At 47.5% G+C, this 13,571-nt stretch overlaps 1 protein-coding gene across 8 annotated transcripts in view; it reads right to left on the minus strand.

Annotated features, from left to right (window-relative positions):
• LOC311426582 (uncharacterized protein) overlaps positions 1 to 8,496 on the minus strand; it is a 114,517-nt gene extending 106,021 nt beyond the window's left edge. For 5 of the 8 annotated variants that reach the window (XR_014686877.1, XR_014686879.1, XM_084503043.1 and 2 more), the window contains exons 1-2: positions 4,495 to 4,612; positions 677 to 1,241 (exon numbers count right to left, since the gene is read on the minus strand). Coding sequence is in view for 3 of the 8 variants with exons in the window: in XM_084503043.1 (XP_084359169.1) it covers positions 677 to 779 (103 nt within the window). In the remaining 5 variants the exon portion in view is untranslated. Of the gene's footprint in view, positions 1 to 676; positions 1,242 to 4,494; positions 4,635 to 8,387 lie in introns of those variants that run through there. The other 3 variants (XR_014686874.1, XR_014686875.1, XR_014686876.1) reach the window with 2 other exon arrangements.
• Between the last annotated feature and the right edge of the window lie 5,075 nt (positions 8,497 to 13,571).

The raw sequence follows: 13,571 nt of genomic DNA on the forward strand, positions 1-13,571 counted from the left end.
GCATCAGATGTAGGTTTTCTTTTTTTGAAAAAGCACATTTCCTAGCGAAAGGCTGTTTCTCCCACTCCGTGCTCAAGCAGTTTCCCCCACTGCATAACCCCGGGAAGTTTTTCCCCGGGGGAGGGATGCTGATTTGGAGAGGGAGCAGGGACACCCGTGGACACCCGTGCCCAGCCGAGCCGAGCCGAGCCGAGCCATACGGCCCGAGGGCAGCCGGTGACAGGGTGATCCAGCACCCCCAGCTCCGAGGGATGATCTTTTCGGCCCGGCAGCCTTCTGCCCAGCCCAGAAGTGAGGGATGCTTGTTCGCTGCGACCCACCTCGTCCCCCGGCCATCCCGAGGATGTTTTTTTCACGTGGAAAAGAGGTGACAGAGCAACCTTTACTCTTTTTTCACTCTCTATGAGCGGCCGTCGCTCTGCCCGCACTACCTCGGGGGCACCCGGCACCGCTCCCTGCAAACACCCAGAGCTTCCCACGCCTCCCCCCCACCCCGCGACCAACAGGTCTGCAGGAGCCCCCCTCGTATCGCAGCTCCTGGCAGGGGCTGGGACAGCGCCCGGACACCCCCGGCCTCCTCCCAGCCCCTCCTGACCCGCTGCGGGGCTCAGTCCCCGCAGGGGGCTCCGGACCCGATCCCCCCATAGCGCACACGCCGAGCCCCCGCCGTACTCACATGGCTTCGGTGGGCCTCGTGGAAAATAAAAAAGATCCCCATGGAGCGGGGGGCTCCGTTTCCTTCGGGGCTCCCCAAATTCACGCCTTTCTCCCACCGCCATCCCCGTTTGAAAGTGCCGCTTTAAGCTCCACGGTGCGCCAAAAAGGCTGTAAAATCGTCGAGCGATCTTCCACCCGCCAAAGCGGGAGACAAACGCAGAAAGTTATATATATTTTTTTCATTTTCTTCCCTTTTTCCGTATTGCCTCCTACGCCCCGGAGTGGAAAGTGAAGTCTTGTATGTGAGGCTCTGCAAGTTTTTTGGGGGGGTTGGCCAAGGTCTAGTCCAGCCCTCTCTGCTGAGGAGGACGTGCTCTGAAATTCAACCAATTTCCCCAGCGCTTTTGTTGCTGATGAACTGAAGCCCTATTGTTCGTCCATTGCCACGGTCTTTTTCAGTTCCTACTATACGTTCTGCATTGCCAGAGATAATGAATTTGCACCAAAACCTCTCTTAGTGCCATTCTGACAGACGGAACAAATTAGAAATGTCTCGTCTAAAGAAGAGCAATAGCTACATTTTCCTAGAGAAGAAGGAAGGCGCACATTTATTTGTAAACTTAAAATAAATAAATAAAAAATGCAACGATCGGTAGTTTTTTTTTTTTTTTTTTTTTTTTTTTTTTTAAGGTGTTTTCCTCCGGCTAACTTCTGAACAGATTCTTCCGAGTCCCGTTTGGCGGAGTCGCTGGCATTTTGCCTAACTTTTCTCAGAGCCAACCAACCGGCCAACAACGGGGGAAAATATCACAATGCTACCAAAAAATAAAAAAATAAAATAAAAGAGGAATGAGAGAGAGAGAGAGGGAGAGAGAGAGAGACCTTCCTCCCATTCCTGCTGTCATGCAAACTTGTATCGTGACCTCTCCCCGGCGCGGAGGGGGCTTCCCGCAGCTCTTCGCATCCTTCCCCTGCTTCTCCTCCACCGCTCCGGGCTTCGAGGCCGGCGGCGCCCGAAAATGAGTGAAAAAGCCTGGTTTTAGGGCGCGGGGGCGGGCGGGGAGAGGCTCGGGACCCCCCTGCCTGGGGCCCGGGGGTGTTCGGGGGGTGGGGGGGGGAGGCAGGAAGCGGCTGCGGGGGGCACCCATGGGTGCAGGGTACGCTTGGGGCGAGGGGGCGGGCGGCGGGAGGGGCGGGGTCCTTATATATATATATATATATATATGCTTATGGATTACATACGTGTGTGTACGTGTATGCACAGCGCGCTACACCGCCTGTCCATCCCGCAGCACGGGGAGGGGGCAGGCACGGATTTCCCTATGGGGACACCCCCTCCTGCACCCCACTCCCCCCCACAGCCCCCCGCAGCCCACGGCGGACAAAGGGAGCTCTGTAAGGACCGAAAACGCGAGCCCAGACCGAGCCACGGGAATTCAGGGCAGGAATCCAGGGCAAACGCCGCGGAGAGGATTTGCAAAATTCCGCACGCCTCCCAGTCCCCTCCTCCCCCTCCCCCTAAATACACGCGTGTTTCCGCCCCCCAGGTGGCTTGGCCATTCAATTTCGGAGAAAGAGGATTGAATCGGGGAGCAGCGCAGGTGTGCGTGAGCTGAGCCGCCCGGTGGCTCGCTCCAGGATCTCCTGGAGAGATCCGAGAGGTAGGGAGAAGCTCTGGAAGACATCACGGCAAAATAAATAAATAAATAAATAAATAAATAAATAAAAATTTTAAAAGACCTCAGGAAGACCTTTCTTTTTCAAAACGCCGACTGCATTTTATGCTGCAGCATAGCCAGGCTATAAAACTTTGCCCAGCACCATCTCACACCGCGGTGTGAGCGCGGGGATCGATCCAGAGGGGGGAGGCAGATTTAGGAAACCGCCCCTGGTCCTGGGCCAGCGGGCAGGTGCCCGACCGCGCACCGCTGCCCCTCCGCGGGGATGCTCGACCCGTCTCAACACGCGATTTTTATATCATTATTATTTATTTTTTTTATTGGGGGTTTTTCTATTTCCCGCTCGTCGTCTGATGAAGAGAAGCATCAAATTACGTCCCGTTAAAAGGAAAAAAAAAAAAAAAGGGAGGCGGGGGCTGGTGCGGCTCGGGGAAGCGGGGCGGAGGATTTGTTTTGGGGTCTTGGGGGGGGTTCCGCTTCTGCCAACGGGTGTGTGATGGGGTGGGGGCCGGATCCGCGCAGCCTGCGCGCCCGCGGAAGGCGCCTGGTAAGGAAGGCGTCGATAAACCCCGGGGTTTATCGGCGAGGTCACGTCCACTGACGTCAGCAGGGGGCTTACTGTACGTCCGGCCGCATTTGCATACATCGAGGAAATTAGGGCATTAAGGAAGGAAAAAAAAAAAAAAAAAAAAAAAAAGGAAAGGAAAAGAGAGAAGGAATATGCAAATCCGGCTACTCGCGGAAGCGGCCGAACGGTCCCGGCGCGCTCGCCGCAGATCCAGCGAACCGATCGCAATTAGCGGAACGAATAATAATAATAATAATAATAATAATAATAATAATAATAATAATAACAACAATAATAATAATAATAATAATAATAATAATAATAATAATAATCCGGGTATCCCTTTCCAGCCGAAGAGCATCGGCAGCTACAAAAGAAACAGCCCCGAAACGAGCACGATGGGCCGTGCCGTGCCGTGCCGTGCCGAGCCGCGCTGCGCTGCGCTGCGCGGTGCGCGCAGGATCCGCGCAGGCTGCTGCAGGACCCCGCCGCTGCGCCATCCTCCTCCTGCTCCGTGGCCCCGCCGTGTGTTATTTTTAATGCTGATGCATATGTAAAGGTATATTTGCTTTTTTTTTTTTTTTAATTTGCTGGATGTTACAGGCTATCGCTTTTCCTTTCATCTCGCCTTTGGAAAGAAAAACCTCCCTCCTTCCCTTTTCCTATCTCCTCCCCCCTCTTTTTTTTTTTTTTTTTTTTTTTTTCCTTTTTTTGTTAGACTGCTGTGTACATGTCCTTATACTCAGTTTCCTCCCTGCTACTGTCTGCAAGAGGTTGCAGACCGCGGGTAGTGCTGGCAATGATACAAACCCAGGCGCACCACACGCTTATTGGGACCGGAGGGACACACCGCTGCCGTGCACGGATGTAATGCCGATAGCTTGAACCGGGAGTTTGATCGACAAATTAAGTTCGTCTTACAACAAATAAATAAATAAATAAAAATTAAGGTATCAGGCGGCATAGATTAAGCATAAACTGTTTAAAACGATATGTAATATCTCATTGCTGGATTACGGCCTATGAACGCATTTATATCTGCACTGATTTCAGAAATCTTTTATTTAAAAAACAACAACAACAACAACAACAACAACAACAAACAACTCTTAAAATTTGTAGATCCCGGTCCACAGAGCTTTCTCCGAGGAAGACATTTGTATGCTCTAACTTCTGTATTATTAAATGTGATGCCTTTTATTTTAAGGCATGTAGATGTAAAACGACTACCTACCTCTACCTACCTACCTAACAGAAAAAAACGCATCATCAGGGATTATTTCAAAGCGTTGCAGGTAGCATTGTATTTATTTTATCTGAAAATAGCACAGGCCTTGAATTACATCAAAATTACATCAAAATCACTTCTATTAATCTTAGTGGGGCATTTGAATTGCTATTAAAAATAATTTAAACTTGACTAAAAGCAGAAGGCTATTCTCTTTGTCCAGTACAGAAATATGATGTTTTTAAACGAGTAATATTTTCCATAATAACAACGCCTGTCCATATACACTTTTTTATTTTTTTCCTTCTTAACGTCTAAGTGCATGCATATATATATAATCAGTTACTCTGTGAATGACTTACCTGCATGAAAGTGTAGGGCAAAAGGAAGCCCTCCCGAAAGGCTGTCATGCTTACATATTTATATATATATTTAATAAAGAGCAGGGTGTGATGCTCGGTCTGTGTTGCTCAGTGTCTGTTTCACCACAAGTACACGTGAGTTCTTTTGGTATTTGCAGCGCTACCTCCAGCTCCAGCTTTGCCAGCCCTGCGGTGACGTGCCGGGGTGGCATGTGCCACCCAATAAAAAGCGATCAGGCGGCTCCACGCAAAACGTGACAAAAAAAAAAAAAAAAAAAAAAAAAAAATCCAGATAAAGGAAGCAGACGCTATGTCTGGTCATCTTATCCCTTACCTCATCATCACATACTTCATTAGCAGGGCACGACTCTACGAACAGCGGCCGGGACGCGCCCAGCGGTGCCGGGGACTCCCTCGCTTCTGCTTTCAATTAGCACACTTGCGTCTCCCTCATTAGCATATGCAGAGAGCCAAGAGCCGGGGGAAGCCCGGCCCGGCCTGGCTGTGTGTTCTGTTGTCTGTCTGTCTGCCTGCCTGTCTGTCCGGCGGTGCCCCCATGGGGGAGGGGGGTGTGTAACGCTCCCTCCCCGCAGAGCACGGTGCAGGCGGCTCCTGCACAGCGCCTCCATTCTCTTCCTCCCCATCTTCCTCCGCTGTCCACACACAGCCCCACGCCCGCAGTGGTACTGCTCACATTTGGGGTGACCAATGCAGCGGAAGAGGTGAGAGAAGGCGTCTGGTTGAAGACAAACAAATAAATCACATCTCCTTTCCTCCGTGATTTTATTTTATTTTATTTTGCTATCTGCAACTCAAGGGACACACTCCTCTAAACCGAGGTCCCAACACTTTGCGCTTAGGATTTGACTCCTCGCCTCCTCTGTCTGCCTCGTAATCAAACCGCACACAGTCAGAGCCGTGTCTTTACGCTCTGCATTTGTTGCACATGAACATACCTGATCCCGCATTGTTTACGAAGTATTTTAAAAGAGTGGAGATGCAGGTATAGAAAAATATCTTCCCTTTGCCTTTCTCTTTGCCTTTGCCTTTCCCTTTCCCTTTTCCTTTCCTTCAAATATTTAAGTATCAGAACGAAAACGTGTACAATGACAAATTAATAATTTCAGATGAAGTGACCGAAATTTGAAGTCATAAAAAATAAAATCCTCTTTTTTTTTTTTTTTTTTTTTTCCTATTAAGGAAAAAGTTTAGTGTTTTCTGCCTACACGCATAAATATGCATATATATAAATCATAATTTGTATTTCCTTACACAAAGGTTTCCAGTGCGGATGCACCTCATGATAGACCTCTTTCGGAAAAAATAAGGCTGTAAAACCACAGCCCCTCTCCGGTTAATAATGCCGCTAATTACAGGTAGACAGGTGAAAGCCAAGAGGATCGGCAGGGAGTGACGGGACGAGAACGGCGCCTTTTGGGACTTTCACCCAGACTTCAGATAGCTCCTAAACCGCCGGGTTTGCGGGGAGGGGAGCGGGGGGCGAGGCTCCTCCTTGCCGGACATTTTTGGAGCCCTGAGCCGTGGTAATTTCTGCGCTATTTCTCCTGCGCCTCCGCACCCCACAGCCCACTCGTGGCATCCCCGTGGGAGGCGCGGGGGGGGAGTGGGGAGGAAGGGAGCGGGACACGGGGGGACAGCGACATCTGCCGGGGGCCGCTCGGCGGGGCCGCGCCGCGCAGCTCCACGGGCATCCTGGGCCCCCCGCCTCCAGACCCACGCTGTTTTCCTCAAAACAAACAAACAAACAACAAAAAAAACACTATATATATTTATATATAACACACATATATACATGTATATATGTGTATATATAAGATATATATCTGCACACACACATATATATATACATATATATACACATATATATACATATATATATATGTGTGTGTGCAGATATATATCTTATATATACACATTATAATTTCTTATATATTTATTTATAAAGTTTATATATGTATATATATAAGAAAATAATCCACTCTTTTATATATATATATACATATATATAAGAAACTGTAGATCCGACGGTGCTGTCCGTCCAGGCCGTGAGCCAGGCCAGGCTCACAGCAGGTTTAATTGCCGGCACCGAGCCCTGGGCTTCCCCCGTGGGCTGCTGCTGCTGCCTGAAGAGGTCATTCGGGATGTGCCGAGGAATGGCGAAATTTCGCTCTTCGTCCCGACAGGAAAATAAACCAGGTTTATTTTGACTTGCATCTGTGCTGAGATTTTTCTTGGAAGGACTTCGCAGGTGTTACTTGACCCTTATTCCTTACCTTACCCCTGTTCCTATACCTTGCCCCTCTTCCCCTATACCTTACTACTGTTTCTACACTTTACACTTCTTCCCCTCTCCTTTTTTTAATAAAAATCTTTAACTAAAGTGTAGACCCGATACTGCCATGGGGCAATTTTTACGAGCGCGGTTGTCGGTGAGGGAGCATTGACCGCACTGGGCTGTCAGGAGGCAGGCGAGAAGTTGGAGGTTACGTTTGATTGGATTAACCGCCTCTTAATTATTTATTTACTTTAATTTTGGTAGCTCATTAGCTGCGACTCCGCAAACCCGGCGTGCTCCCGGTAATTGATTTCCGAGGTCTCCTCCTAGGGATTTCGGTCGCGTTTCCCACCTCGTCTGGGAAACCTCTCCACAGTCTGCGTGTGGAGAGGGGGTCAAGGAACTTTTCCGAGAGCCTCCGGGGTTATTTCGGTCCCACCCGAGCACCTCACCGCCATCCGAGCTCTTGCGGTGAGGGCAGACTGACACCCCCCCCCCCCCCCCCCCGAAATACCTGTATTTAAGGGTAGCGCGGCGGCTGCATGAGGCAGCAACAGGACGCGTGATGCTACTGCTTTTTTCCTATTTTCTCTCTCTCTTTTTTTTTTTTTTTTACTTTTTTTTTTTTCCCCCCCCTCTCTCTTTTATTTTTATGCTTATTTTTTTCCCTTTCTCCGCGCTCCTCCAGCGCCCGTTGCCAGTACCAAAATAAAGAAAACTTCTCTCCATCACCTCACGGGTCATAAAACCGAGGTACAAAAGATTCCACGATAACCCGTGGCGTGACAGGACAGGTAAAGGTACGTTTGCTAAAGGAACCGGGGTGCTCTCTGGACAGCGATCGTGCTTGGCGAGACGGCAAGACGTGAGTAGAAGCGATGAAAAAAACCCACGCGCACCCCGAGGTGCTGAAGGGAACCCCAGAACCTGTCGTAAGAGGAGCCGCGAGCAGATTTCGGCTGCTTTTTAACAAATTAGTATTATATTAGGCGCTCCGCCGCCTACCATGCTGACACTCCCAGAAATCACAGGCGCGGATCTCACCCCTTTTACCCCGGACGCGCCCCTCCCAGCCCCCATTCCGCATCCTCCCTCCCCAGGGAGGGCAGGCAGGACGGAACGGACAGAAAGACGGACAGACGGCGCTGCTCGGACCGGTTCCCACATCGTCGGGGCCTTGGCACCCTCGTTAAAACCCAGCTTCGTTAAAAACGGGAGAGGGGCGGGGGTAACACAAAGTTTTGGGTGTCCGCCGCTCACTCCCGAGGCGTGCGCACGGCGGAGATGCTGGGGAGGTCTCCGCGCCCCAACCGAGCCTTCGCGCCCCCGAAATCACACTCGTGAGGGGCAGGGGGGGCTTCGCGGCAGAGGTCTTCCTTCCACCCATGTCCCTCCCGTGTCCCTCACCCCAGGGACGAGGCAAGGTGACCGTGACAGCCAGCGCGACCACCCGCCCCAGCCCTCCCACCTTTTTTTTTTTTTTTTTCCTGTTTTTGTGCCGATTTATCCAGAGTTATTCAACAGAAGGTGCGTCTTTAAGAAGCCCGGGGGTAAAGTCCCGCGGGGGGGGTCCCTGGGGGTCCCTGGAGGTACTCACCCGCTGGGTCCGCTCCCCGCACCCCGTCGCTGACTTTCCTATCCCGACCCAATTGGGGAAGGACGAGGGTCGGGGAGAGGAAGGGGGCGGCCTCGGAAGCTGTCCCCCCTCGTTTCCCACCTCCCTCCCCTCTCCCGCCCCCAGAAACACGCGGAGGAGGAGCTGGGGAGCTCCCCCCGCCCCGTGTCCCTGCACTTTCGGGACCCAGTTTGGGGACGAAAAAGGGAGAAGGGGGGTGTTGCCGCTGTTAATGACGCCTCGGGGCTAATTGGGCGTGAATTTGGCACCGTGTCGTGGGAGGGTTTAGGGTTACGTGTGCGCCGTTCCGGACCCTGCTCCACGAGGCCGCCGGGGGAGGGAGAGCGCTAATGGCGTCAAGTTAATGAACTAGCCGGAATTAAGTTATGTGGACAAAGAGGCTGGAACAATTTTTTTTTTTGATATTTTACGATTAAAAAAAAAAAAAAGGAAAAAAAAGCATTGTAAACATCCCATGTTACGTTCAGAAGTTGTCTCTGTTTTTGTATCTAGGTTGCTGTTATATAAAGTGATTAACACAATAAATACAAATAGCTACGTCGGAGTAAATTATTAAAAAAATGATTTAAATTAACTAAATAAAATCAATCGATTGTTGATTTTCGTTCTAAGGAGCACTGAAACGTTTTCCTTCTAATTTACTCATTTTCAGAAAAGAAATAACAACGTGTTGCGAGTGGCTTCCTCTCAGATCGGAAAAGTTGGCATCAGAACAGCAGTCTGCCGGTGCTATAGCCCGTAACAATTACTACGCAAGCTCTGGAATTTGCAAATCACTTTTTCTTTTCCTTTTATTGTTTATAAACATTGCTTTTGATTGCACAGACTCATTTTCTCGTTCAGACAACGTATTGTCTGCTGTCGGCAGTTTCAGAATGTGCTAAAAGCCAGATTTCTTCTTCAAAGTAGTTACTGGAACTACGATAACTTCAGCGTGTATTTTGATTTTCTTTCTCTCTCTTTTTTTTTTTTTTAATTTTATAATTCTGTAAATGTAGGAATACAGGAAAATTATTTTCGACTAGAAAATAAGAGCTAAGCTATTTCTGGCTAAACCAGCTAAAGTGATGTCGAACTGTTTTCAACCTCGAAAAAGAAAAGAAAGGAAAATAAAAGGAAAGAGTGGGTTGTTCAGGATCGAATGATTTCCAAACTGCTCTAAAGCCGTTGAAATCGGTACAGCTGATTTTAAACGGGCAGCATTTGGCCCAGTTTTCAAGTTACAAGGGAGTGTAGCTGCTCTTTTTAAAATACGTCTCTCATCCCCACCCCTCGTTAAGCTCATGTTTTACATGTGGCAGGTGAAAGCAAAATACACAGCTTTTACAGAGAAATTTAAAGGAGGGGACTGCTGAACTCACACACAATCAACCCCCGAACTTACTGGCTTGTTTCTCCTTCCCAATAGCAAACTTGAACGGGACATTATTATTATCATCTGGAGAAGCCTCTCCAAGAGACAGATGCCCTTCGGGCGGGGGTGCAGTGCTTTAAATCCTGATTCTCCACTTGCCACGACTCAACTCCCCCTCCCCATCCCATCCATGACAAGCTTGAAAAATCGCGATCCCGACAGGAACAGGTCCATGGTAAGGACAGGGCAAGAATTTTTTATTATTATTATTTAATTTTAGTTTAATTTTATCTTAGTTTTATTTTATTTAATATTGTATTTTGGATTTTTATCTTATATTGTTCCTTTTATTTTCTTTCTTTATTTTACTTTATCGTATTTTTATTTATTCTTTTTTTCTTTTTCTTTTTCTTTTTCTTTTTCTTTTTCTTTTTCTTTTTCTTTTTCTTGTTCTTGTTCTTTTTCTTTTTCTTTTTCTTTTTCTTTTTCTTGTTCTTGTTCTTTTTCTTTTTCTTTTTCTTTTTCTTTTTCTTTTTCTTTTTCTTTTTCTTTTTCTTTTTCTTTTTTCTTTTTCTTTTCGACCTTAGTCACTGAGATGCTTTCAGGCTGCGGTCCGGCAGCCGGGCAGGACGCTTCTGCCGGGGAAGGACCGGGGGCAGCCTCGAGGCGCGGGCAGCGCGCTCGGTGCGTGTACAGGCAGTCATTTCCTAAAAAAAAAAAAAAAAAAAAAAAAAAAAAAAAAAAAAAAAAAGAAGACCTAGACGGGGCGTTATTATGAAAAAGCACAGAAGTGACAGCCCCGAGCTCCTGCACACACAGCGCGAGGCCCGCTCCCACTCCCACGGGGCTGTGACGCAGCCCCTAGGCGAGGACATGACGTCACCTTCCTGTTCTATGTCAGAACGAAGGAAGGAAGCAGCGAGCCTGACCCGCCCCCAAAACGAAAGAATTTGGGATTTTTCCCGGCCGACAGGGAGCGAGGAGCAGCAGGCGGTACCAAGGCGAGTTGGGCTGCGATCGTCGCTCTCCCCGCAGGAGAGCGGGGAGCTGCCTACGTCTGCGGGTTTGCTTCGTTAACTTCTCTCTTCCTCTCTTTCTTTCTTATTTTCTTTTTTTTTTTTTCTTTCTTTCTTTCTTTTCTTTCTTTTTTCTTTTACTCATTTTATTTTATTTTATTTTATTTTATTTTATTTTATTTTATTTTATTTTATTTTATTTTATTTTATTTTATTTTATTTTTTCACTTATTTATTTATTTTATCTGTTTTTCTCTTCCTCCTGTTTTGGGGGATATATATATATATATTTTTTTTTCTCTTTCCCTGACACGCTCAAAGCGGACTATTTTCCCCAAGTGGCTTTAGGAAACCGGCAGGAGTCATTTCCAAAAGAGCGCGCGACTTCTCTGCCAGTTTGTCGCCTTCCCCAGACGAACAACTCCAGCTGCTGCACCCCGAGTCGGGGGCGAGGGAGGGGAAAAATATAAAAGAAAAAGAAAAATCTTCTAAAGAACCTCTAAAGCCCCCAGGTGCACAGAGCCGAGAGGTCGGGGGAGCCGCCTGCAGGTGGGAATCAACCATTTAAATAACACAATAATAGTAATAATGGTAATAACGATAATAAATAATAATAATAATAAATCAAACCAACAATAATAGCAGCAGCAACAACAAAACAACAACAATAATGATGATGATGATACAAAACCCACAACCCCCCCCAAGGGCCTGCCCTGCCCCATTCCGGTCCCGGTGCGGCGGGGGCGCGCAGAGGCGCGGGTGCGCGGGTCGCTGCTGCCCCCTGGCGGATCTGCCCCGCTCCGCACCCGCGGAGCTGCGCGCAGCCCTGGGAGAGCGGCGGGGCTGGGAGCACGGATCGCCGCGTCCGTGCGGGGAAGAAAGGAAAAAGGGAGTACGAAAAAATCAGAAAAATCCTAAAACGCCAATGAAAGGAGGCGTTCTGCTGATTTGGAGTTCTCCAAAAGTTGGGAAAAAGCAGTGGGAGGCATGGAAATGGGTATGAGACTTTGCTACTGGGTGGGCAGAGCTGGGAGCAGGGAGAAAATTTGGAAATTGTGCTGGGATTGGAAGCCTTTGAGGAAAAGTGACCAAATTTTGGAGTCACTGCCTAGGCAGCTTCTCCATTGCAAGTTGGCTCTGCAGGCCTCTCTCGGGCCCAGGGCTGTGGTGATGCTGGCTTCAGAGCACTACGGTTGGGATTTTGGCTGCTGCAGGTGCCAGCTTCCTTCATCAGGGCCATGGGGATGGATCAGTGGCCTCATTTCTGCTGCCAGGCCTCCACCTACCACACGGCCCTCCTCCCCCTGCTTTGGTTGTTGTCGTTCATCCCAAAAGACAGGGAAAAAATAGAATTTCTTCCTAAAATATGTATATTTTCCACTTTTTTTTTTTTTTTCTGAATTTTCAGTGGAAGGATTTTTCCTCAAGATGCATGGCAAATGTTTTCTCTGGTATTCAGCAAATGAAATTCAAAAGTCAGGTACAATGAGAAGAAAGCTCCAAGTTATCTCAAACACAATCACCTTACAAGCACTGCTGTATGTTATCAAGATTATTTTCTTGGCTAAACTCTTCTTCCTCCATGGACACGGATACAGTAGTCTTCCTTTCTGATTTCTTGTTTAACAGTTGCTAAATACAATGGTTAGATGTACAACTGCCTCTCCGGAACTGTATCAAAAGGTTAATCACATAATTTTACCAATTAGAAAACGGACAATTCATAAAGAAGAATCCAAAGTCCTTTCTCTGTGCTACATGCTTTTGAAACCAAGAGATAAAATGGATTGTAGTAAACAACAATTTTTAATTCCTGCTGTGTTCAGAACAACAGAGGTAAAAGACAGATTTTAAATGTTACATGTTTGCAATGGGGCTTGGGGCTTCCTTCCCTTCCTTCTATACCTACATCTAGTTTTGAGGATCCCCAGGTTTTTCCTGTGTTTGTACTCTCTTGGTAAAGCAAACTGTGGGCTGCAATATGGACATTCACTTTCTCAGCATGAGTTACTGTAACACAGAACAGTGACAATACTGTGTTTTTTGTTATGTATTTAATAACTAATCAAATATGTGAATATATTGTGAGGGTGCAAAAAAGTAACACCAAGTTCAACTTTATGATTCCTTTTTCTCTGCATTGATTTTATTAAAATGTTGTGTTTTAGACTATTTCACTTTCAGAAACATTGAGCAGTCCTGCATTGACAAGTTTTTTATTTTAGCATTGCAATGTAAAACCAACATGCCCTAAGCTTTGCTGTCCCGTGTGGGTGACTCTCACAGCACAGTGGCATGCTGAGACCTTTACTTTCTGACCTGCAGATGAACTTGTAACATTGCTGCTTCTCTTGCTGCAGTAAGGCCAAGGAGGATGGAGGGAATTGCCAGCTCCAAGACTTCACTGAGTCTCCCCAAGGCAGGAAAAGAGCTTCAGTCCTAGAGGTGAGGGGCACGGACCATGACTGAAGTCATTGCTATGGTAATCCGCACACTGTGGGAACCAGTGAGAGATTTAAAAATGTTTTAAGCACACATTCAGAAATTCAGGTTGTGTGTGTTTCGTGATTTTATAAGGATGAAAGCAGCAGTTTATCCCTGAAGATGATGTCCAGCACAAAATCAAGACTCTTCCTGACACACTGCCTTATTACACCTTATTTTGGTGGCCAGGAGGTGGATTCTTCTGTGGGTAGAATTAGCTTCAGCAGAGGAAGGAAATATTTTTAACAGAACAGTAAGTAAGAAACTTAGGTTGTCTTTTCGGCTCCC

The sequence above is a fragment of the Aythya ferina genome (assembly GCF_964211825.1).
Source record: "Aythya ferina genome assembly, chromosome: Z".
Lineage (NCBI taxonomy): Eukaryota > Metazoa > Chordata > Aves > Anseriformes > Anatidae > Aythya > Aythya ferina.